The following is a 25619-nucleotide window of genomic DNA, read 5'->3' as shown; positions in this document are numbered from 1 at the left end:
TTAATATTATTTTTTTCTGCAGTTGGAGAACTATGTTGACAGCAAAGAGCTCAACACTTTGTTTGAGATGGCCATGGTCACAGAAAAGGACCTCAAGGAGCCTGGGACACGGCAGTTCATCTACGATTTCATTGCAAAGAACGGTGGAGCCGACATGATCAAGGGAACGGCCGCCAAGACAGGCCACGCAGGTACGAGAACAGGTGCCAGCTGTACTAAAACAGGGCTTCATTCTGCTTTTTTATGTATTTTTTCATCGTAAGATAAACAGGGCTTATGATTCCACCAACTGAAACTTTTTTTTTCCCGCTTACGAAGCATCTTATGTCAGAAGAGCTACTAAAGTAGTTGTGACAGCAGTGTGGCCGTAGGAGAGAGATATTGAAACACAGTGTGGTACACACTGATAGATTATTCTTTGGGAACTCTAACTGCCATTAATGTCACCATCACAGGTACTATATTGTAGAAGTAACGAAAACTGAGCGAGTTGGTAGGAAGTCATTATGGGATGATTTCAGTGCACACAGAACAGACGAAGACTGTCTGTTCTGTGCGTACTGAAATCATCCCATAATGAGGTTCCGTGTTAGAAGAGAAAATTAAGGTCTGGCTCATTTTTGAATTTCGCACTGAAAACTCAGTGTCTGAAAATCGGTTAAAATATGATTGTCATTTTTTTTTTATTTTGGCCGTATTGATCGAATGAAATTGACCGTGCCAAGTTTCTGGCTACCTTGGAGCACATATATTCATTTTTGCCTATGTGGGACGAAAGCACAGGTGACGATTGATTCACCTGAAAGCTATGAATCCCAAACGATAACTGATTTATTTCCTCTTCTCTCGGAGTGAGGGATGCCGTTGGGCCGGAGGAGAAGAATGCCTGCGCGCGGCCACAGAATCTAAACACACATCCAGAGCGCCGCCGAGTGGCATGCTGATAGCGTGCACCACACCTATAAAGAATTACATATGCTTTAGCAGGGATCGTCAAAAACTATGATGTTGCGGCAGGCAGTTTCATTCTGTGAAGTTACGGCACCTGTATGTTGTAATAGTACTGCAAGTTTGACCTAGCTAGCGACACTGAAACTTGTGCGAGCAATCTTCTTGTTTTTTCCTTTGCACAGATGTGTTTCGGTAAGAATTCCTTGAAGGTAGGTCCCCCTGTTGTAGCTGTCGACGACTGTTAAAGCGTTGTTGATTCAGCTGTTGATAATTAAAGAGGCAGATAATTCAGACTTGCCATGCAGGCCTGGGAATCTCGTGCGTTATGCTATGGCATTAGATGAAGATGACCTTTTGTCACATTTCTGTTTTGGTTCACTTGCCCCACTTTCATAGATGCACTAAAACTCAAAGTTCTTTCTAAACTCTCCTATATGAAGAGTACTGCCCACTGCTTTTATTTTTATTACCACAAGCTTTTATTAATAATGCTCTTGACGATTTCCGAGCCAAGATTCACGATGAAGCTGTCACTATTCACACAAAGGTACTGGCAGCAGTGCCGGTTTCTCAAATGTACCCCCCAGGCCAAATACCTTAGCAGCCCAAATTAGCTGCTGTATTTTGTTCTAGACATGTGGTATAGTGCTGGAATGAACCTTGCACAAACAAACTTTCAAGTAAATTATGATCGCAACAATGGCAGATTTATTTTGTGCACCACAGTCTCGCACAGTTAGTCCTGCTTGATATCCCCACCCCCCAGTCATATGGGAAACCTGCGCCAATGATTGAAAAAGCCTCTAAGAAGCGTGGCTGAAGTGTGTGTACAGTGAAGGAACAGTGGTGTCCTGCACTCTGCTGTCGTGACATGCTTAGGGGTTTCCTTAGTCACTCTTTTTACGCAAGCTTATGTCACCATAGTCTGTTATCAGTGAATCTTGCCCCAGCCATTGCTTCTATGACCTCTTGTTGTGTGATACACGTCGACTTCTGCATGTAGTAGTGAGTTCACTGCATTTGTCTGTTCACACCGGTGATGCAGCCGTGGAATGCTGATAACCCAGCATGAAGGGTTACCTGAGATGATCTTCTTCTATACAGCAACCCCTGCTGCACCTCCTGCGGTGCCTTCGAGGGAGCACACGAGTGGGCCCCCGAGCCGGCCTCCTCCAACCCCTCACCCTCACGCTCCACCCCCACCGAACGGGTCAGTGCCAAGATCGGTCCCACCCCCACCGCCAGCACGAACTGGACAGACGCGTGCACCACCAACCCCACTGAGCAATGGCAGGATGCGCTCCACAGCCTCCCCTCAGGCGGCCCCACCCCCGCCTCCGCCACCTCCTCCCCCCATCATGGGGGGCGGAGTCCCTCCTCCCCCACCCCCAATTCCAGCGGCCTCAGCTGCCAATGGGATAGGAGGGGGAGGAGCGGGCGGAGCTGGCCAGGACGCTCGAGGAGCGCTGCTGGAGCAGATTCGCAAGGGCAAGGCGCTCAATGTGAGTGGATGATATTCAGCTTATTATTGTGAAGGTTTGGGCAAGCTGGTACTCCATTGCACAAGATATCAACGGCGCAAAAAATAAGCGAAGGATGAAGTGTGGGGACACCGTCAAGCGCTGACTTCCAACTAAAAATTTATTTCGGAAAACACATTTACAAGCGCAGGCACATAAGCAAAACTGTGCTACTGCACACCTGCGAAAAAGAACAGTCATGAACCAAAATGAAGCACCGTCCCGTATATATATGTGCAGAAAACCTAGACGAGCTATCTCGGGCGCCTTAACAATATCTCTCATCAGCTGATTATCGCTCCTAAAAACAACCGCACACTCATTGTACATGGGGACCACCTTTAGTTCGAAGTCAGTGCCTTTCTATGTCCCCTCGTTTATTTTTCGCGTTGTCATTATTTTGTGAAACGATATTCCATTTGGTGGAAAGCAGGGTTATAGTAGTTGATATGGTTGCATGATTGAAAATGACACGCGAAAACACCGCCTGCCCAGCCTCCACATCATAATCACGGGTGTGCCCCCTCCAAAAAAAATTCCTGGCTATGCCACTGCACAACACTGAAATGGCAACAACTTTCTTCATGGGCACCATGTTACTGATATCACACACACACAAGACAAATGTAATGGCTTACTTTACAGTGTGGAGAATTACTGTTGCTGTTCTACAAAAGTAGTGTTTGCTGTCTGGCTAGTTGGTTGTCCATAGTTCATAGGTACACTCAAACCTCGTTATAACGTAACGGGATATAACGAAATAATGGATATAACGAAGTAAATGAAATTCCCCTTGAAAACTCCATTGAGAACCATGCATATTAAACCTCGTTGTAACGAAGTAAAATTGACCGGTAAATGGATATAACGAACTATATTAATCCATCAAAATGAAAAAAACCCGACCACAATGCGTTAAGTATATCGTTTTCTGCGGAGTTTGACACTCGTTCAGCGCGGCTCTTTCAAAACTCCCGCGTCGACCAGCCACGCCACGCGCGGCTGTGAACGCTATCCTCCTCGCCCAGCCAGCGGGAGCGAGCGCTCGGGCGGGCCACGTGACTGAGAGAAGCCGGGCAAGGTGGTTTCCCCAATTTCCCTCTCTTTCAAGAACCGGTTCGCGCCAGGCCTGGCTCCCTCCTGCGCAGTCGTGGTTTGTCGCTCGAGTGTTGTCAGCGTGTTTGTACAGTGCCACAGTACACGTGCTTTTCGACGATGGACCTCTGCTAAGTGCGGTCGCCTGTGTACGGTCACGTCACCATGGATGAAGGCTCTGGAAAGCACAAACGAAAAACTATATCGTTAGAGCAAAAGGTAGCCATTGTAAAGGCTGTCGAGTCGGGGACGAAGAAATCTCGGGTGGCCCAAGACTTCGGCATTGCGGTGAGCACCTTGTCTACCATTCTCGCCAGCCGTGAGGCAATTACAAATGCCGTTACCCACGGTGTGAAAGGCACCCTCTAGAAGCTGCGAACTGCGGCGTTCAAGCCTGTCGAAGATGCTGTCTACAAATGGTTCTTAAATGCTAGAGCTGCGAATGTGACAGTAAGTGGCGAAATTTTGCAGAGGAAGGCAAGGGATTTTGCCTGCATAATGGGCCACGATAATTTCGTTGCCAGTGCTGGCTGGCTACAGCGCTTTAAGGAAAGACATGACATCGTTGGCAGAACAGTAGTGGGCGAGTCTCGTTCTGTTGATGCCGAGTCTGCAGCGGCGTGGGTGAAAGAAAGTTTTCAACCTTTGGAAGAAAAATACGCCCGTAAGGACATTTTAATGCCGATGAGACTGGGCTCTTTTTTCAAATGCTCCCGAACAAAACTCTATCACTCAGAGGTGAGCTATGCCACGGCGGCAAGCACAGCAAGCAAAGAATTACTGTGCTGCTTTGCGCGAACATGGATGGATCGGAGAAGATGCCGGCGTTCGTGATCGGCAAAAGCGCATCACCTCGATGCTTCAAAGGGAAGCAAAATCTGAAGGTCCGATATGTCTCAAATCGCAAAGCGTGGATGACACGAGACATCTTTGCGGAATGGCTGCAGAATTGGGACGAGGAACTGCGTAAGCAGAACCGCAAGGTGTGCTTAATACTGGACAATTGCACAGCCCACCACACAACTGTTGCACTTCGCAATATTGAACTTTTGTTTTTGCCGCCCAACTGTACTTCCCTCATCCAGCCGCTTGATCAAGGGATAATTGTCTTTTAAGGCAGGCTACTGCAAACGTTTGGTTGATCGCGTGCTCCTCAACATGAGTTTGCGGCGAGAAACAAAAGTGGACTTGTACATGGCTATCGAAATGCTGCAAGCCGCGTGGACAAGCGTTTCCGCTAGCACAATAGGCAACTGTTTCAGGCATGCCTTGTGCGAAGTGGCCACGTGCGACTCCACTAGTGCCGAAGGTGACGGGACTGCTGTGGGTGAAAATATGGTTGAAGCGTCGTGGAAGGCACTCAGTGACGCCGGTGTTGTTGCGGCAGATGACTCTTTCTACGATTATGTTAACGCTGATGCCGACGCGGTCACTACGGAGGAGCCGACCGACGATGCTATCGTCGCAGATGTCACCGGACGAACCTACGCAAGCGACGACGAAGACGCCGTGGTTTCCCATGCACACACGTTCGATGTGCCAACGTCGTCGCAGGCGCTCGATGCAGTCGACCTCCTACGTAGTTTCTTCGGCGCCCATGACGACGGCGAGAATGGCATGAACGCGGTGGCCACCGCTGAAAAGGAAATCCATCGCTTGCGATGTCCGAAACAAAGAAGCATCGCGGACTTTTTTTCGGTTAGGTCTAGCGTACAATAAAATAGCCAGTGTGCGTTTTGAGAAAGCAAAATATTTGTCTTCTGTTTATTTTCCGTCGCATGCGTGGTCGCGTAGTGGTACATCGGGCCACGAGGCGGTTTCCTTCTTTGCATGCTTATAGGTGTGCGCCCATCTGAGCATACATTGCCGTAAACTGTTATAATTGATATAACGAAATAATGGATATAACGAAATAATTGCGGCTCCCCTTCAACTTCGTTATAACGAGGTTTGAGTGTATAACAGCACAAACTCATAACAGAAAAAACTAGGAGGACACAGGACAGACCGCTGACTTTAACTAGCAGTTTATTTTTCGGTCAGCTTGCTTATTTACAAAATACCCCATCAATGTTGGTCTAGATGTCGTTAAAAAAAAAAAACTCCCTCCACACCCCCTTGTGCCATCACGTCATCCATTTCAGGAACGAAGGTTTTTTTTTGTTTTCTTTTTGTTCGGTGGTATCTTGTCTGATATTGATGGGGTCTTCCCATAAATACTGTATAAACGCGTGTAAGGGCCGCACTTTTTTTTCAAGAAATGAGGGCCATTTTTCAGGGTGCGGCCCATACACGCGACATTTTTTTTTTTTAAGTAAAAACGCACCAGTTAGCGAACGAAGAGCGTTTATTGCAGTATACGACATTTCTTGCGACATACGTGCTCAATCGTCGTCACTCGGTGAGTCCTCAGACTTGGAGTCCGAGATGAGATGGTGTGCTGCGAAGCGCCGCCACCCCACAAGCAGTCATCTTCCGTGCCATCCAAGCTGTTAGATATCCCGGCAACTTTAAAACTTCGGGACACAATGTCCGTCGACACCGAGCTCCACACAGATAGGATCCACCCAAGTACAGTCGCCAAGTCTAGTCCCTTCACACGCAGCATGTCCGTTGTGAGTGCAAGACCATCATTCCGCGCTTCAGTCACATAGCGGAGCAAGTCTTCTTCCAAATCAGGAAACATGCACTGCTCTCCTCGGAAAGCGCGCTTAGTGCTGTTGGTGTTTCGCAAGGCTTCTTTTTGAGCACACCAACGTCGAACACACTTCTCGTCAACGTCGAATTTTCTGCCGGCGGCACGTTTCCCATGCTCGAGAGCATACTCGATCACCTTCAACTTATAGCCAGCAGTGTAGCTATTCAGGTACTTGCCCATCTTGCCAAAACGTGAACGCCGTGTAGAAAACAAGCTTGCACGAAGGTCATCGAACAGTGCAGAAAACTACAGCAAATGGCTGGCTGAACTGCTGAACTGCACAAACCGAACAACGCAAACGCCATGCCAAAGTTGGTGATGCTAATGCCGATATGGATAGCGCCGATAGCGTGTTTGTATAGAGATGTGAGAAGCTAAAGATAAAATCCTGCTTTAACCTTTAGTTGGCAGGTCTATGAATACTAATAAAAAAGTTAAAATTTTTAGCCCACTTCATGAACATCTTAACACGAATAAAATCCAAAAATATATATGATGGTTGCGTTTTCTTGCGCCATCTATCGACTACGCCTAGAAGCTTACGCGCGCGCGCATTTTGAATACGTATTGGTTGAGGAAAGTGTGGGTGCGGCCCTTATGCGGATTTTTTTTTTTTTTAGAATATGCACTTCAAAAAAACGGGGTGCGGCCCTTACACACGTTTATACGGTAAGCAAGCTGACCCAAAAACAAACAAACTGTTAGTTGAAGTCAGCACTCTTCTTTTGTATATTCTTGGTTTTTCCTGTTGCGAGTGTGTGCTGTTATGCCTACGAACCATGTTCTATGTAGCTACTGTGTAGTTGGTGCTGGGTAAGTTAGCATATAATTCAGGAGGTCTCAGAAATTGGTTACTTTTCTTTACAGTACTCCTTTTTTTTTCTGCATTTATTTTGCGAGCACCATGGGTCCTCAGCCATTAAAGCTCTACCTTCACACATTTAAATGGATGCAAATATCCCAGTTGTATACTTCAATTCCTGGATACATGCAGCTGCTTGGTCTGCACGTACTATTGCATCTTTGCTGCCTTTGTAAAATGTTGTTTGGGATAGTGTGGTAGCACTGATGGTGTGGGTACTCATCACTCTGATGACTTCTATTTCAAGCAGTCTCTGCTGTAGTTAGGCACCGAGAATCATCATTTGTGACGCAGTTCTCACGAAGCTTCACTATTTTTGTCTCTCTCATTGTGTAGCACGTTGACCCAGAGACGGAGTCCACGCACAGCACACATAGCAACCCCGATGCTCGTGAAGCATTGTTGGACCAAATTCGTGGGGGCATAAGGCTTAAGGCTGTGAGTACAACTCGCTGTTTCTTGACCCACGGCAGTGCCCTTCAATGTAATCTAGAGTTTCTATAGAAGGTGGTGTACTAGGCATCACTTTGTGTTGTTGCTCTTAGCTGTATATGTCATCATCAAATGCAACTACAGAATTTATTCTCTTCCACGTGCCCTACATGTTTACAGTGCGCATGTGTGACACGAGAGATGCACAGTCTGCCTGTTTGCAAGTGTGCATACAGCTAGAGACCTTTAGAGTTTACTGGAGCACTTGTCTGGGAGTACTATTCTGTAAATTGTCATAAATGTTAGGATGATAATATCAGATATAATACAAGAATGGAATATGATCCCAAAGCGCTCCAAAAAGTATTTAGGATAGTGTAACATGAGAAGAGTATTAAAGGGGCCATGACACGGTCACCCAACAGTTTGTGGTTTTCTGCTAAAAATAGAAGTATAGGTTCTATTTTGCCTGTACATATATGAAAAATGGACTGTAAAAGAATACTTCAGTGCAAAGTGAGACCTAGAAGTTGCCGGCTGTAAACCCCGCCCTCCACCTGCCATCGTGTGCTGCATGGAGCGGAGTTGTCGTCTTCTACCAAAGTTCCAGCTGCTGCAAATGATTCATTTTCAATGCTAGGCTGAAGAAAGCTGCTGAAATGGCTCGATTGCACACACAGCTGACCAGGGAACAAAATGGTTCACCGGAATGCAGACTTTCGCACAGCAAGCAGCTTGTTACTTCATGGCTCACAAGTGCGCCAGTGTCGCCTGACTGCCGGGCTACTTGCATGTTTATAAAAGTATTGCATTATAAATTAGGTGCTCGACAAAATGGAGTAATATTTCACCAGGTTGTTTGTGAACGCATAAGGATTAACCCACATAAGACAGGTTATGATACAAAATAGGGTGTCATGGCCCCTTTAAGATATTTGCGAGTCTGTGCGCTCATCCACAGACCACAGTGTGTTTGCAACCCATGGAATTTGTAAACCTGATTCTTATCCTTGTTCTCTCAGGTACCAGACTCTGCCAGAACTTCACCATCCGAAAACAAGTTGGAAGGCTTGGCTGGAGCTCTGGCTAGAGCACTACAAGAGCGGGCAAAAGCGTGCATGCGTAAGTAGTTTGCATTCTCGGTTAAAATTGATATCCACGGTCCCCTGGCTACCACATGGCTCACGATGAATCGTTGCTTTTACGTGTGAAATCCTTGAATTTAATGCAGTAAAAGCTCGTTAATTCGGATTTCACGGGAACAGAATAAACTGTCCGAGTCAACCGAATTATCGAAAGTATCAAGAAAACAATAAATAAATGTCTACTACATGAATACACTTTCATTTTCTCGAGGAATATGTCACTGCAGTAATTATTTTGCATGAGAGCAGGGCAAAAGCCGCAATTTTCATCATTTGCGACTTCGTTCCCAGTGTGAACGTGGCTCAAGACCCCCGTGTCTTAATCCGAAACGTGTTATGAACCAATATCTTATTACGTACCAACAACCCAATTGTGGGTGGCGACCACAGCTTTCTGAAAGCCCGCGGTTGTTTTGGCTGTCCGCGAATGTCGTTTTCGTACCTTTGCTTCGCACATTTGCGGCACTTCGTGATCGACGCATTAGAACGTCCTAATTGACCGGGTTGCGGCCAAATGTGACCAAATTAACAAGCGTTTGATGCCATTAAACAATTCATACGCTGGATGGGACCAGAGAACCTGTCTGAATTGTCTGATTTTCCTAATTAATGAGTGTCGAATTAATGAGCTTTTACTGCACTCACTTTTGACTACATTGACTCATACTCCTTCGGCACTTAGTTCACAGTCATGAGTGTGTGTTAGTGAAAAAGGGAATCAGTGTATGTGACTGAGCAGGAGTGAATGCTGGTGAACTTTATTGGATTTAAGTGTGAAACGGTAGGAATATTGCAGTTCATTGGGAACAGATACGACACACACAGGTTGCACTTGCGCTCAAAATTAACCTATGCGAACTCAAAAAATATATGCGTTTTTGTGATGTCAATGACACTGTGTCTGACGGGAGTCTGTTACCAATGTGGTTTTGGTTTCATTTTTGTTCTCTGTTCTAACCTGCAGGCAATCTTCGGACTCGTTTTATCAAAACAGATGTGCATTAGATTTAGTTGTTGTTTTTTTTAAGGTGAGGACAGAGACCCGCGCACACCTCCTCCAATTAAATGCTTGGTTACCTATTTTTAAAATAATTTAATCTGCCTTCCTTGGAGCAGTGCGCACTCGTGCCCCAGGCTTATTCAGCAAGACTGAGTGTCACTGCCTGTAATTCTGTTTTTGAATTATACAATGCCCTGATTATATGGCGGTTTTGCATGGGCCCCTCAAAGTAACTTAATCAGGGTTTTGTGGTAAATGCGAACATTCATAATTATTCAGTTGTTTGCAGTAGCTTTCCTTTCCCAAGTTCAAAATCGTATTTGTGGTGACATTTCATTTGGTGCTCCAATTTACAGCCGACGACAGTGATTCCAGTGACGATTCAGACTCTGAAGAAGATGATTGGGACGACTGAGTTGCCATGTGTGCTTCGCTGTAGTGCCCTTGGAAAAGCTCCAAAAAGAGAGTGACAGGCGCCCCTGCCGATTATATGTGGCGGCCGAAATCATGTTGCCAGCGCCGTCACCAAGATCAGTTTCGGCTACTGCTTATCAGATGGAAAATAGCCAAGTGTTCTTCTGCCACACCTCTCTATCTGCTGTCTTTGACAACATAGCAGACGATGACATCGTCTGCCACTATGCAACTGGGACCTGTGTCGCGGGCCCACACGACGGTGACCTCGGGGACGGAGATTGCAACTACTGCTTGTGGACACAACGAGAATCACCGTGGAGTTACAGCAGCCTGCGACGTACGAGCACCATATTCAAGAACACCGGCGCCCGCCGCGTGCGTCTCTCGCGAGCGAAGACGACTGTGCCCGGTATCGGAAACAGCTAGACGAACTGATGACGTTTTTGCTCACCAAGGAGGAGAGGGCGGCCTGCCATAACACAGGCAATCGACTACTGCACGACTATCATTTACGTGAATGTGGACGTGACGATTACGCACCTGGATCTGACAAGTGCACTTGTGCTAAGGTGTCAGTGGCAGCGTACAGAGAGTGTGGTGAAACGTATAGGTACGGTGGTTTCATTCCCAGATTGTAATGCTGCAAAGAGATATTGCTGCTGCTGCTGCCGCCTCTGGCACTGTTATTGTTGCGTGGAGGATGTTTCGCACTCCACCTGTTGTTTGTTCTGCCGCGTAACACAACTGGCTGTTCACTGATCAGGTTTTTGTACGTTTCGTTCTTCTAACTTATGTTTTTTTTTGCAGAGACTGATTTACTACTCCCTTTTGTGGTTAGTTTGGGGAAAACTTCAAAGTAGATAGTGTGCACGAAAGTGTAAGATGTGATGATCGATAATTTTGCAAATGCTTTTATGCCTCTTGTCGACACTTTCGCTTTCATTTTGTTCTTGAGAAAGCCTGGAACTTGGGTCTAAGAAGGGTACCTTGTTGACCAGAGACATCAATTATGGTGATTGTACATAATTATCGCGTGTAATAAATTAAAATTGTTTTCTTTCGTATGAAAAGTGTGTGTAGTGTGTGTCAGTGCTTTTTATTTTGCCGTTATTGCTGGTCTTTTTTGGAACAAAAGCTGGAATCCACATAAGAGCAGCTTCAAAATGCTCCGGAAATGTAGGGGTCCCCTGTTGACAAGGCTTAGCAGTCAATGAGAAATTTGTTATTTTCTGTTGATCGTACCCAGAACCACTGCTTTTCTAGGAAACTTACTGTGCTAATTGAGCTATGCAGGAGACCAGCAGGTAAGCAGTGTAAAGGCACAATTCATTAACATCTCACAGGGATGAAACACGTCATCAAACAAGGTCTGTGAGCACCATTAAGTGACCCTTATTATAATAATAATAGAAGTTGTTTGGCTGGTGTTCATTCACAACCAACTTATGTGACATTTGTAGTGTTTGAAGGAAAGATGACGACTTTTAAGGGCTCGTTTTTCTTTGTTAGACACAATATTAATGAGAACTAACAGACAATAATGCCAAGGAAAGTATAGGGGGTGTTACTTGTAGCAACTAGACGGGGGAGAAATGCTCGGGGGATAAAGGCGGAGCCTAGTGACGTCAGCTCGCGAGGAGAAGTCTCCACAAATGCCCCCCACTCACAACGGAGGGGGAGACCAGTGTTACCAGACTACTCCTGCGGCTTGTACCGCCCGTTTCACCAGCTGCTGACGACGATGACCTCAGCTACAGATTAGAGCACTGCACGGGCCCGGCCCGCGTCCGGGTCGGGCCGTCCGAGGCGTTTTCCGGCGAGCCGCTGCGGGGCGGGCCGGACTCGGACCCGCTCATTAAAAGGCGTAAGTCGGGCCTTCGAGCACACGCGAATGTTATGCGTTCCATGGTCTAAGGTATACTGTGCCAAGCTGAAGTGACACGTATATATATATATATTTATTAAGAGCACTAACAATGGGCCAGATCACGGTTGTTCCCATGGGAGGCATAAAGATTTCGGTCTTTTATTCGAGGTTGACACATACGATACATTTCATTTATATTCCTTGGTATTACGTGCCAAAACCACGATATGATTACGAGGCAGGCCGTAGTGGCACCTGATCAATTTCGACCACCTCGAGTTCTCTAACGTGCACCTAAAGATAAGTATATACACGGGTGTTCTTGCATTTCGCCCCCACTAAATTGCGGCCGCGGGAATCGCACCCGCGTCCTAGGACTTAACAGCGAAACAGCTTAACCGCTGAGCTACCACCGTGGGCAAAGCAACATTTCGATGCATGTACACACCGGATTTTCCGTCCGATCGCCCGCTACAAAGCGCATGGCATCATTAATAATCATCATCAACAACTAATATCCTCTAGCGAGCCCGGGTCGGGCCTGGTCATGAACAAGCGCGCCCCGGATTAGTTTAGTAATGAACGCCCGGGCTTGGAACGACGGGGCCGGGCTCGGGCTGGGTACGGTCAAGTACGCCCGGGCCGGGCTCGGGCTGGGTTCGGTCATGTACGCCCGGGCTGGGCTCAGGCTTCATAAAGCGGGCCCGGGCCGTAAAATCCGGCCCGTGCTGTGCTCTACTACAGGTGACCCCAACTGCAGACTGGACACCCACTGCCGCTCTCTGCAGGAGTAAGTGCAACAATGTGGCCAAACAAGAGCCCGGAATTCCGCCATATCCCCCACCGCCGGGGGATCGTTTGTCCTGTCGGGGAGAAGGTCCCCGTCTCCCCCGAGCATTTCTCCCCCGTCTGAATACCCCTTGTTACGATCGGCCCCTGCGCCGAAAAGAAAGCGGCATCGCCTGTCCTTTCAACCGGGCGCCGAAGCGCTGCTTGCCTTGACAATGGTTCAAGTGTTTGATTGTCCTCCCGAGATGGGACGTGAGGCGCCTAGCAGTCCGGCCCATCCGCGTTCGGCCAGACGACCATAATGGTTTCCTGTCGCCAAATCTCTTGACGAGACAGCGGCGTCCGCGCGGATGACTGACAACCACCCCCACTAATTGATCGACAAGGTGCTTCGGAGCTGCAGACCTTTTGTGTCCGAGCGTGGGACCCATCGCCCTACGGCCTTCACATGGCGGGGACCACATGTTACACCCTTTGGTGCAACAGCAGCAGAGTGCGGTGGCCACTCCCCAGTCGACGACGCTGACCTGGGCGAGTGTGGGTGGCACCCTCATTAGTGTGTGGGACGCGATTGGACCGTCCCAACTTGGAGAAATTCCCCCTTCTAGGGATCTGGGGAAAGAGAACCTTCAAAACGAGCCCCCGCGGGCTCTTTCGACGCGCAATCGTCGTCATGTGAGACGAAATCCTCGCCCTGTAGGACGAAATCGTCATGTAGAAACAAACTGCTCGCCCATGTAAATAAAACCTCTGTTAAGTTTGTCTTCCTCCAGCCTCTTCCTCCGGAGTCTCTGGTGCCTCCAAAGGCCGGTCGCAAGGAATCCCAGGTGGTCGGATTTTCCGGAGCCCTCCATTGCGGTGTCCCATCATTTATAATCATATAGTGCTTTTGGGGAGTTAAGCCCGACCACTTGTTATTATGTGAAGGTAGACTGCGATGTCGGAGATAAGCAGTATGATATAACGTCTCTAAACTAGGATTGTCACGGAACGAACATACGTCCATCGTAAAATGGGTCTTGCCGAATTTTTTCATTCAGAATGTTACACAAATATGTTCTTTGAAATATGACGCCGCACAGTTTGGGAGCAATTTCTTTTATTTATTTTTTTCGGAAGCTTGCAGCTTTTTAGGGACAACAAACAAGTCACGCGGAAGCAGAATTAATGGCTCATGCGCGATTCGCTTCCCACAAACAACGCGTTGGCGAGAGGACATTATTACGAAGTACGTGACGTCACAGGTGACGTGCGTTTCGAGAGCCTGCTCAGCGAATAGCAACGTTACGTGCGTAGGGACCCGGGCGCAGCGTTGGGTAACCCGCAGCCCGGGCGCAGCAGACTGCGCATGCAACTCCCCAGCGAAATATAAAGCGCGTGCTCTGACAAAACACGCCACACTGGCACGCAGAGTGCTACTGAATGTCATTCGGGTTGGTCGTTGGTTGGTCCCTCGCTTGAGTTCTCCCCCCCCCCTCCCCCTCTCTCTTTACAACATATCAAGCCAGGAGTGGTGACGCGCAAGCGGCTCTAAAAATACGGTCGCGGCCCGCGCTCAGGTGTGCACCTCGATTCGTTGCACGCCTCCCTCGACACTTCTCTCCCCACCGTCAAACATCTTGCACACATGAGACAAAAGCAAGAACTCGTTCCAGTCCATCGCAGACGGGAGTTGGATGGCGTCGCGTTAGAATCCTAGAGTGCCAGAAGCTGAAGATGAGGTAACCGTTAGAAGAGGCCTAGTGAGTGAGTCACCAATGTAACAGACGACCGCGTGCTTGGTTATAGCTGTCAGAGATTTCGAACTCAAATAGACTCCGTATAACGCGCGCGCGCGGTGTGTTGACACTGAGGTCAGTGGTGTTGACAATGATACGGCCTGCATAGGCAGCTCCACCTGCAACGTTGGAAAAGTCCTCAAGCGAAACAAACAGATCTGACAGCCGTAATCGCCGTTCTTACATTGCACTCTAAAGGTCACCAAACATCGAGCCTCGTGTACGTTCGTCTAACAATAAGCTGCGCGGAGCATCCTCTTGCAAACTTCACTGCACTGTTTTCTGAAATACGAGCTCGAGCTTACTAAAGGACTCAAGGAGCGTGTGTTGGGGGGCTATAGTTGGTAAGACATTAATTTGAAAACTTAAACTGCATTGGGGACGAGACCCCATGGGTAGAGGAAGACATGGACAAACGCAGCTAAAGACCACGAATCAGGTTAACTAAGGACCCGCGAATTCGGAACGCGCGCTTCGAAAGTTCGCAGAAACTCTGGCGCGGAACGTTCGCGCACTCTGTAAAGTGATTCAGGCTGAGTTTAAAAAACAAAAAAAAAAAAACGGTTTCCCCACTCGCCCATCGGGCTGAATCACACGCATTGCCGATGAGGCGAAGCAGCCCAGATAGAGACAGAAAATACCGCACGTGACTCCGTAACCGGCGCTTCGGACGATCGACGGTGAGCCGATAGCCGTTATCGATATGCCGTTCGAATCGCTTCGCCAGCAGAGCGCCGGCGTCAGAAGGAAGCGACTGCTCCAACGCCCAACGCTACGACTCGGCCAGCCGAGGGACGAGATGTCGACGGCAAAGGCACGTATTCACAAACCCTTACTGCCTTACCTGCACATAACTTCGTTTCGATCGTGAACGGGCATCGCTTGAGTGTGTTGCCAAATGACTACATGGTGTACACCCTTGGACTAATTCTAGAGCGGCAGCTAATGCGTGTTACCTGGTCGGATAACCTACTTAGAGATTGAGTTTAGCCTGTTTCGTCTGCCTTCCTTATATACCGCTATGATCACGGCTAGTCGTATGCGCACTCACCCGCTGATATTTTTCGTTATAACGCTTGAAAGACCTTGTGCGTTGTTCACACTTAAATATCGCAAAATAAGACCGTCTTTACTTCTTGGTATGCATCGTCAAAACATTTGATATCGCCCCCCCCCCCCCCACACCCTCCTTGCCCCCTCTCGCCCTTCTTCTTAATCTTCTGCCCGGATCCTGTGGGGCAATTGCCTACAGACCTAAAACATGCCAAACCTGCCGTCAAACAAATATCTACGCAGCAGCTCACCTTTCAGTCGGCAAGGAATACGCATATATGATGGCGGTTATACCTATCTTTCTGCAGGACGAATGAAGCAGGCAGATATTTAGCGTAACAACTAACACCAGAAAATGTGATCTTGTCAAGAAATTTTAGCGAGAAAGCAGCAGATATACTTGTAAGAGCAAAATCTCTCAACTTAATTCTCAGATCACAAGTGCAGCTCACTGTGGACTGTTTTCCGAACTTATACCCACAATTCCAACAAAGGAAGCAGATCGCTTACGCGCGCGGTACTGTAAATCAAGTAGGTTCCTCAGTAAAGCGCGTCATGTTATTGTGTGTTGTCGGACCTATTCTAAATGTATACAGGCTTCGCTGGCAATCGTGCATGTTGTTGCGTCATTTCTTTTAATTGTCAACAATAACAAAACATGCAGCGCCCACTGACTGCCGGATCAAGTGCTAACTGCGCATTTTAAAACTTGTCCTCTCAATACCGAGCACCCTTTTACAATATTTGTATCCAGCAGGTTATGCGCATTAAAATAATGAAAACCGTGTGTACTGTAGCTTCAGCTTAACAAAAACTGTCCTTGCGAGTGCGATATGCTAATTATACACGTACAAGAGCGTTTTAACGCCCCCCGCGACCGAAATTAGAAATTTGCATATCTGCCTGCGCGACATTTATCGGAATTCGCTCGTCTCTTCTTTATTTGTTCGTTCGCAATATCGACAGACGAGACGTGACATTTAGGCTCTCCTTGTCCTGGCGAGTTCTAATCGCGCTTATCGGAGCTTTTCTGATTCAGGTAACATATTTTCCCGCTCTGTTTCCCCAACTGCAGAATATGAGATACCTGCGCGTTTAGCATAACGGAGCTTGGCTGCTGAGTGTCGTACGCTGTGGATATATACATAGGCGTGCGCGCGAGGGTGGGAGCACAGACATGCCAGAAGAATTCTGCCAAGTGTGACTGTCTAGAAACAAGACAGCCTATAACAGTTCAATAGAAACACACCCGCTTACTGCAGTCATTAATACGTTCATTCATCAATTTTAATTAATTGGGCTGCTGACGACAATAATTATAATCTCATTTTGTATCCCCCTGGATGCGTAACTTATATGCAAAGGTGACGTTCGCGTACCTTCCAGCGCTGAATTAAAAAAAAAAACCATAACGCTTAACTTTGATCCCCGTGCACATGCGCTTGTAGCCAAGAGTCGCTAACCAGACTTCTACGTAGCCTTTCAAATTCGCTTGGTAAACGCTCACGTTAGTCAACATGGCCATTCGTCAATTTTTCGCATACAGAGAACGCATAAAATTCACACAAAAACGTAAAAACGTAAGGACATTAAGTGCGAAGCTGCTTAAGCTGTCGGTAACTCGCGCTCCGTTGGAAAAAATTATCATCATGATGAACCGGCGCACGCTGTCTTCATTCTCTGAAGCTGTTTAAGCTATCGGTAACTTGTGCTCCATCGTGAAAAACTCCTCAAGTGGGTGTGCGCCACAGGAATTGGGCAGGCCCCACTGCCGAGTACAGCAGGTGCGAGTGTCAAACGAAAACGAACACGTGAAAAAGAGAGATAGAAAGAAAGAGGTACAAAGAAAGAAGAACAGATAAATAGAGAGAAATAAAGGGACTAAATACATAAAAAGAAGAGAAGACAGAAAAACAGACAGAGAGATAAAGAAAGAGAGGAAGAAAGAGCAAAGGAAAAATAGAGATAAATGAGAAAAATAAAGACATAAAAAGATAAAAAGACAGAAAAAACATAGACAGAAAGACAAAGAGCGAGAGAAACAGAGAGTGAGAGATACAAGGAAAGAGGAAGCGATAAATAGAGAGATAGAAAGAAATATAGAAAGAGAAAGAAATAGGTAGAGTGATGAGTAAGAAAGAAATAGAAGAGAGACAAAAAAAGGAGATACCAGAAATAGAGAGAATGAGAAAATCAAATAGAAACAAGGAAGGCCGCCCATATCCGCTCTTCCTTCAGGCTTGGCACCACCAGTGCGAAGCTTCCATAATGTTTTTATCAATATGCTTTCTATAGATTTTCCACACAAAACTTAATTGCAACAACTGCCGACAAGAAGAGTGCTACCGTGATCACACAGACAGGCTCTAAGTGCGGTTAATTTTTATTTATTTGGATACCCTAGGGGCCCGAAGGTCATTACGGAGAATAGGGGGGGGGGGGGGTTACAAAGTAGTAAAGGACACAGTCACAATGCAAGCAAACTACAGCAATTAAAAAAAGACACTATAAATACAATGCCAAAATGAGAAATATTGCAGTAGATATCAGAATCAGTAGATATCAGCGAAGAAAAAAGGCACGTTTTGCGCAGGCTATATAAATAGATTTCTAGGAACGCGGCATGGTCCGTAACCCCTCGAGCCACGTCGTGAGCCGTGTCAGTCACGGCCGATAGTACACCCGGCGCCTCAGTGTCTCCCGAGAACGAGAATGGAGAAGAGTGGGGGTGCATGATCGCATGACGAGATTTAATGACATCACTACAAATTGCACAGGTGCGTTTTTCCACCACTTCACCAAAAGTTAAGCAAAAAGCAGTCTGCCGACTCGCGGCGATTACAGACCAGAACCTATCCTCGGAACCCCGTGATCTCACCCCTCACTTACCCAGACATATGCGAGACAGATAAATGCAAGAACCGTGGTTCTAGAGCCACTGTGGAGCACATACTATGGGAATGTCGAGTGATAACGAACAATACTGGGGACGCGCAGCCTCTAGCGATCGCCTCCGCTCGCGCTGGGAGGCTGCGTTGCACCGCTCTGCCCTTGACGATCAACTTTGGGCTGTCCAGCGGGCCGAGGAAGCCGCCAGGACTCAAGACCTCCTGGCCGTCACCTAGGCGGGACCTTTTGCCCGTCCCACAAACTCGCAGGACCTTTCATTAAAGTTATTTGTATGTATGTAGGGATGCGGCAGCGCTCGGCAGAGCCGGCAAGATGAAAACAGCACACGGTTTTAGCAAAGTTTTAGCAAAGATGGAAGCACCTGAGTTATCCAGACTAGGTATGTCCTTCAGTGAACTCAATTAGCAGGGCGGTGATAACGAACGAGCACTGAGTGTTCGCATGATCACGGATGCAATGTCTGTTTTAGCCCATTATCATTTGTTTCCTCGAATATTACGCGATCAAGGCTGTCGTTGAGATTTTCTAAAACCGGCACTTCGTTCCAAGATAAGCGAGGCGAAGCCAGACTTTTCTTATCGGCGTTATTTGATCATGCATTTCGTACGTCGTGCATTGCATGGTACGGAGGCTCAGGATCCCAGCTGCAGCTGCCGTCGAATATGTCGCGTTATCACGTAAAGTGCTTTGATAAAGATTACATAATGTATGTGCGAAGGTTCTTCAATTGTTCTGGTTCAGTTGTTCAGGCTATACGCAATGTAAGTCGAATAGATATACAGGGTATCTTCTTTTTACCGATACCGAACTTTAAAAAATCGCCTGTGGCGGCTGTAAGTAGCATAATTGTTGTTGTTACGCTCGACTACACCGAACTGCAGACATTACTTGCGCGAGAGATCCAAATACATAATCGCATAAACAAAAATTCGCCGCTTTTCTTTTTAAATTAGTTTCTCGACCGCACATACTGTAATTTAGGAATTGGAACCCGTGAAATTGCAAGGCGTATCCACTATGAACGAATTTTCGGTGTGACAGTTTCCCAAAGTATACGCAAAAAATACGTGGGCGTTCCAGTTTGCGCTTCGGTGCGCAGAACGGCGCTTTGTTCTAAAAGTAACTGGAACAACATTGCAAGTTTTACCGAAAGCTTGATGGTGTGTATTAAACATCCGCATCATCCTCAGATTTTAATTCCAAGTGGATATGCCTTTAATTCCGAGTAGATAAGCAACTGACATTCGTCAACTGCAATACGTACGGCAATTTAATTATTAGAAAGTTCATTAGTGAGTACTAGTTCAGTAACCGTTTAAATATTTGAATCTTTTGCGCGAGTAATGTCCGCCGTGCTTAAATACCACAATATTGATGTCAAAAGCGATATATTTTTTAAACTATATTTTTGGAAAAGAAAAGGACACACACACACACTGTGTGTGTGTGTGTGTGTGTGTGTGTGTGTGTGTGTGTGTGTGTGTGTGTGTGTGTGTGTGTGTGTGTGTGTGTGTGTGTGTGTGTGTGTGTGTGTGTGTGTGTGTGTGTGTGTGTAGATTGCCGCGTAATATTTACGCGGCAATTATGGCGATGGTGGTGATTATAATAATAAAAGGGGTTTCAGTGTAACAACGCGTAGAGAAAAAACCGGTGGAGAACACGTAGCGAACGAACACGACCCTCCCCCCCCCCACACACACACGTGGGTGTGTGTGTGTGTGTGTGTGTGTGTGTGTGTGTGTGTGTGTGTGTGTGTGTGTGTGTGTGTGTGTGTGAGGGGGGGGGTGTTCATTCTCTACGTGTTCTCCACGGGTTGTGTGTGGGGGTGGGGGGGTGGGGAGGTTTGGGTTCGTTCTCTACGTGTTCTCCACGGGTTTGTTCTCTACGCGTTGTTACGCTGAAACCCCTTTTATTATTATAATCATCACCATCGGCATAATTGCCGCGCCATAATTATTTCATAAAAATTTCCATAATTATTTCAGTCATGCGTCACTAGCAGAACCGTAGCCGGGGAGGGCGGAGGGGGGGAGTCTAGGGGAGTGCCCATTTTGATAGGGGGTGTAATAAATACTGAAAAATAGGTGGTATCCTCAAATAGACAAATAGCAGGTGTCCCCACCCCCCGCATGAATCAATTCCTGGCTGCGGGCCTGGTCACTAGGGACTCACCTTATGCATGGAAATATGCCAGTTACATCGCAATGTCTAATTCTCTGCAACCTCTCATTACGTCTCCATTCTTTTTCCACACAATCCCCCCTTTTTTTCTTCTTTTCTTTTTTTTATGAATAACAGCTTATCTTGTTTACGCAATATACTACATGACCCTCTATCGCTTCGAGCTAGAATATCGATTGCACCCGTTTTGTCTCTGACCCAGACCGGTGCTCTTTTCCTTTTTCTTTCTTTCTTTCTTTCTTTCTTTCTTTCTTTCTTTCTTTCTTTCTTTCTTTCTTTCTTTCTTTCTTTCTTTCTTTCTTCTTTTCTTTCTTTCTTTCTTTCTTTCTTTCTTTCTTTCTTTCTTTCTTTCTTTCTTTCTTTCTTTTTGCTTCTTGACGTTAAGCCTATTATTTTTCGTTCTGTGACCCAGTGGACTGTTTCTAGCTTCTCAAGCTCCTCTGCCTTATTAGAATTTCCACGTGATGGATTTGTACTGATGCAGTTCAATTATATGTATACACGTTTTATGGGACATGGTAAGATGCACAATAATCATGAAAAGGCCATATGCTTGCCGTGTATACGCACCGACGCGTTAATGTATGTCTGTTAATTTCTTTCTCGTGATTTGGTTCGAGATTTATCATGGAACAATGTAGACTCCCATAACTCCGAGAGACTGGCTATAAGAATCAAACAGTTATATTGCATTATGAGCCCCTGCAACCAGTTTCTGTCGTCTCAGTAGCCTTTATGTAAGTAACCTCTCGTTTAGATAGCAGCGTCATGGTCGTCTCTTGCTGTTCTATCTTCTAGGCATCTGGTTACATGTTCTTCAGTAACATTTGCCCGCGGGCTAATTGGTGATGCATAGTTCATAGGTATACTGCACAAACATAACAAGAAAACCAAGGAAACACAGAAGACAGCGTGTTTTCTTCGAGGTTTTCTTGCTATGTTTGTGTTGTTACACCGAAGAAGTAGTCACATGCCATCATGGCAGCGACATGATTACAAAAGAAAAAAAAAAGAATGGGGAAGGCGCTTCAGCCTGCATCGAACCCGAAACCTACAGTTCCGAAAAAAAAAAAAAGGCACGACAATTTCGTGCCACCGCATTTTGCAATGCCCAGTCGGAAGAAATCCCGTTTTCTGAATATGCGAGGCGAAATGAAGCGGTTGTAACGCGTGGCATGGAATGGCAATAACCTTATTATGGTCCAGGGAAACTATAGGGCCCGAGGGCAAGGCCCCTAGGCTAAGCCTGTGGTTCCGCCCACGTAGAGGCACCGGTAGGCCAAGGGCTTTCCCGATGTCGTGAGTTCTCCGGACGGCCAGGAGTTGATAAGGCGTGAATTCTTCTGTATACCGTAAGATAAAAACAAAGAAGAAATACATTCGGTGGTAATATAGCGGTAAACGCGATAGGAACGCCTCAGCATTACATTTATAGCTAGCTCTATAATTACCCTAAGTCGCCTTGAAACTCAAAATCAGCCAGCACAAGTCAGCATTATATAGCCGAAGGTAGCCAACAATGGGCTACAGTTAATTAGCACATAGTGCTAATTAACTGGCCGGTGTTGGCTATAGCCAACACCGGCCACCGTTGCTGATTTTAAGCGGATAAATACGGTAAGCAACCGGTTGGCTTCGCACAAGCTCGTCCACTTCCTTTAACTTTGTCCCTCTTAATGCTAAAGCTTTAGAAAAGGTTGCAGAGGATCTTCAAGCATATTCCTTGAGAGATGTAGAATTGTGCTTATTTAGCACAATTCTACACGCGAGCCGAGTATCGCTGCTACGACGCCATCTGGGTGCGCGCTTTCGTCAACCAGTCAGGAAACGCGCCCTCAGCTACAGATGCTTGCTGGGCACTTGCTTTCCGGACAGGTCACGTGCTTTCGCCAACATAGTCAAGTAACGCAATCGCGTTAATAATGAATTGGTGAAACGTTTTTACGAGAACGACAGTGCCTTAGCGCGTGAGTGAGTGAGTGAGTGAGTGAGTGAGTGAGTGAGTGAGTGAGTGAGTGAGTGAGTGAGTGAGTGAGTGAGTGAGTGAGTGAGTGAGTGAGTGAGTGAGTGAGTGAGCGAGCGAGCGAGCGTCCGTGCGTGTGTGTGTGTGTGTGTGTGTGTGTGTGTGTGTGTGTGTGTGTGTGTGTGTGTGTGTGTGTGTGTGTGTGTGTGTGTGTTGTGTGTGTGTGTGTGTGTGAAATTTATTTCCGTCCAGAGAAGACGCAGGCGTGACCCCACGCCTTTCAAATAATTGGCGAAACGCGCTAACGTGGGAATAGCTGCGTTAGCGCGTTTTGCCGATTATTTCAAAGGCGTGCGATTCGTGCAACACTCAGCAACTAGACAATTCACAGCTTATTTATACATTCACTGTCAAAAGATTTGTATCGTCGCAGTGTCCTGGCAGTACGCAGAAAAGGCTGGGCGGTTGAAGCAATACACGACGATAGCGTGAAACGTGCACACGGGCACGTTTGCACGCGACATCAGCGTTAAGAATGACATAATTGTTCTTTTACTTTATTTGACAGATAATTGAGCTGATATATCTGCCTCATTCTTTTAGGTCTGTCATCCTAATCCTATTTTCGCACTGTTTTCCAAAGTGATTGTTTTTGCTCTATCTCTCCTAGCTTTAGTGTTCTTTTTTTTACATCTGCTTTGTCCATTGTGGCACCCTTTAATCAGCCTTCGAGGTTTTTTTTATTACTATTATTCTGTCTAATCGCCGCTATACGGCCAACGAACGAAAGCACGTGTCTGCTTCCTGATATTTTTTATTTTGTTCAAAAACTCGCGGTATGATTTGTCGCCCTCTCCTATACTGTGCGCATCCGCTGCTTCGAACATTCTTACAAGTGAATCTTGCCGATGTTCTACCAAGTTTAGTGGTGTCTGCTAATTTTGCATTGCCTCCCTATTTGCAAGGATTCATGCGTGAAATGTACGAATCAGTGTGTTTTCTGTCAGTCAGATTCTCCAATGATTATTCGTTTTCTAACTCAAGAAAATGTCTATATATAACGATATATTAGATATGGTATTTCCAGTACCATCGTGCCGCTCACTATATATTGGATTGCCTGGACATGACGTGCTTGTGCGTGTGAAGAAGATGCCTATTCCGCCAATATCCAAGACATGTTTCTACAAAGGGCACACAGAAACGCCACCTGTAAAGGCCTGGTTAAGCAGCAAAGGCGTCTTTGTATCTTCAATTAATTGTCGCCTCTGTGAAGTTCCAGAAACTACAGAACATTTTATCAGCTGTAAGGATGCTATCCTCTTTTGGGACGTCCTACAAAGGGCTTTTAAAAAACAAATTTATTTAAATGTAAACGTTGTGGACACACTCCGTGTCTACTCGATCATATGTTCTGACTGTGCCCCAACCACGGGGCCTCGGATCTCACCCGTGAGGAGGACTGGAGTCGGCGTATAACCAGTGAAGTCCTCCAAGATCAACTCCTGGCCGTCCGGAGAGCTCACGCCAACGGGAAAGCCTTTGGCCTACCGGTGCCGACGTGGGCGGAGCCACCGACTTAGCCTGGGGGCTTTGCCCTCGGGCCGTAGTTTCTCTGGACCATAATAAAGTTCTTGCCGTGCCATGCCATTTAAATTCTTATAGCATACGTTATCTCGTGCCACCCAAAAGGAATTCTATGCCTGTCGACATGCTCTTGCTAATGGGTATGCACAATTTATGGAAAACTCGCATGTTAGACAGGCACGCGGAACCATTTGTATCATCACGGATGCATTTCATACAAATGGCTGTACAGCTAAAAGACTTAACAGCTACAGTTCCAGCCGGACTGGTATCCGCTGTTCATGAAATGCACTGCTCCGATTCCTTTTTAGAACACAACGCTATTTGAAACCTCTCGCTGTGTAACGCTCCTTGTGCGCTTATAGAGGCGGCATTGAATATTATGTACGCTACGTATATGCATTAAGAGCATTTGTAATAAATGCCATGTAAGAAAAAAAAACGCAATGCCGTGGCTCTGTGGTAGAACACCTGGTTGTCACGCAGACGGCCTGGGTTCGATTGTCACTCGAACCTAACATTCTTATAATTTATTTTATTTGCATCTTTCTCGATTTTTCGGTTACGGACAAGATGATTTTTCGCTCACAACCAACGTTGCCGACACCGACGCCGGAATTTCTGCGAAACCTTCTCTTTGACACTATCGCGTTAAAAGAGTTCTTGAAAAGCGCAGCGCGATCATAAAACATGACAGGAAGAAACACACAATCACATCACAAGCGCTGTGTTGTGTGTTTCTTGTCCTGTTTTATTCGCGCTGCGCTATCTATTGAAGATCTATGAACCACTCTGCCAAATTACAGCCTTACGGCGGTTTAAAAGAGACTCTAAAAGGAGTTGAGGAGTGCGCAGCGTGCGATGAAACGGAAAAATGAGGGGCGTAACTTCAACAGACAGCTAGGAAGGTAACATAGTGCATCAGAGAACAAACAGGAGAATCAGAGAGTCTGGTTGATATCATAACAGAAAAAAAAGTACAGCTGTGCAGGCCACGTAATGCGTAGGTCAGATAAGCAGATGTTTGTTAGAGTGAAATAATGGGTACAAAGCCAGGGACGGGAAGCGCAGGCGATCGAGGACACAGATAATTAGTGTTATAAAGCTAGTAAGTGAATCACCTTGCGTAAGACAGGGTCACTGGGAGTTTGTTGGAAGCGTTCCGTTTTGCTGGGGCATTAAAACAGGCTTACCATGATGATGATTATTATAATGATTTAATTGATCCTATTACTCTTTTAAGGGATGCAGACACTGTTTCTGCAAAACAAATATGATTAAGAAGTTCGACACCTTCGATGCCCAGTAATCAACATGGCCTGTAAAATGGGCCGCGTGCACGAAGTTTATATTTCGACAACAGCTGACCAA

At 46.5% G+C, this 25619-nt stretch overlaps 1 protein-coding gene across 1 annotated transcript in view; it reads left to right on the top strand.

The window, feature by feature from the left end:
- LOC119406954 (neural Wiskott-Aldrich syndrome protein) overlaps positions 1-11190 on the top strand; it is a 48645-nt gene extending 37455 nt beyond the window's left edge. Inside the window, exons 9-13 of the mRNA XM_037673755.2 lie at positions 23-191; positions 2056-2453; positions 7463-7564; positions 8581-8680; positions 10060-11190. Of these exons, the coding sequence (XP_037529683.1) occupies positions 23-191; positions 2056-2453; positions 7463-7564; positions 8581-8680; positions 10060-10118 (828 nt within the window). The 3' untranslated portion in view covers positions 10119-11190. The remainder of the gene's footprint in view (positions 1-22; positions 192-2055; positions 2454-7462; positions 7565-8580; positions 8681-10059) is intronic.
- The last annotated feature ends 14429 nt before the right edge of the window (positions 11191-25619 follow it).

Source organism: Rhipicephalus sanguineus, chromosome 10, assembly GCF_013339695.2.
Source record: "Rhipicephalus sanguineus isolate Rsan-2018 chromosome 10, BIME_Rsan_1.4, whole genome shotgun sequence".
Classification (NCBI taxonomy): Eukaryota; Metazoa; Arthropoda; class Arachnida; order Ixodida; family Ixodidae; genus Rhipicephalus; species Rhipicephalus sanguineus.
The sequence above is the reverse complement of the archived record's forward strand: the minus strand, read 5'-3'. Positions and strand labels throughout refer to the sequence as shown.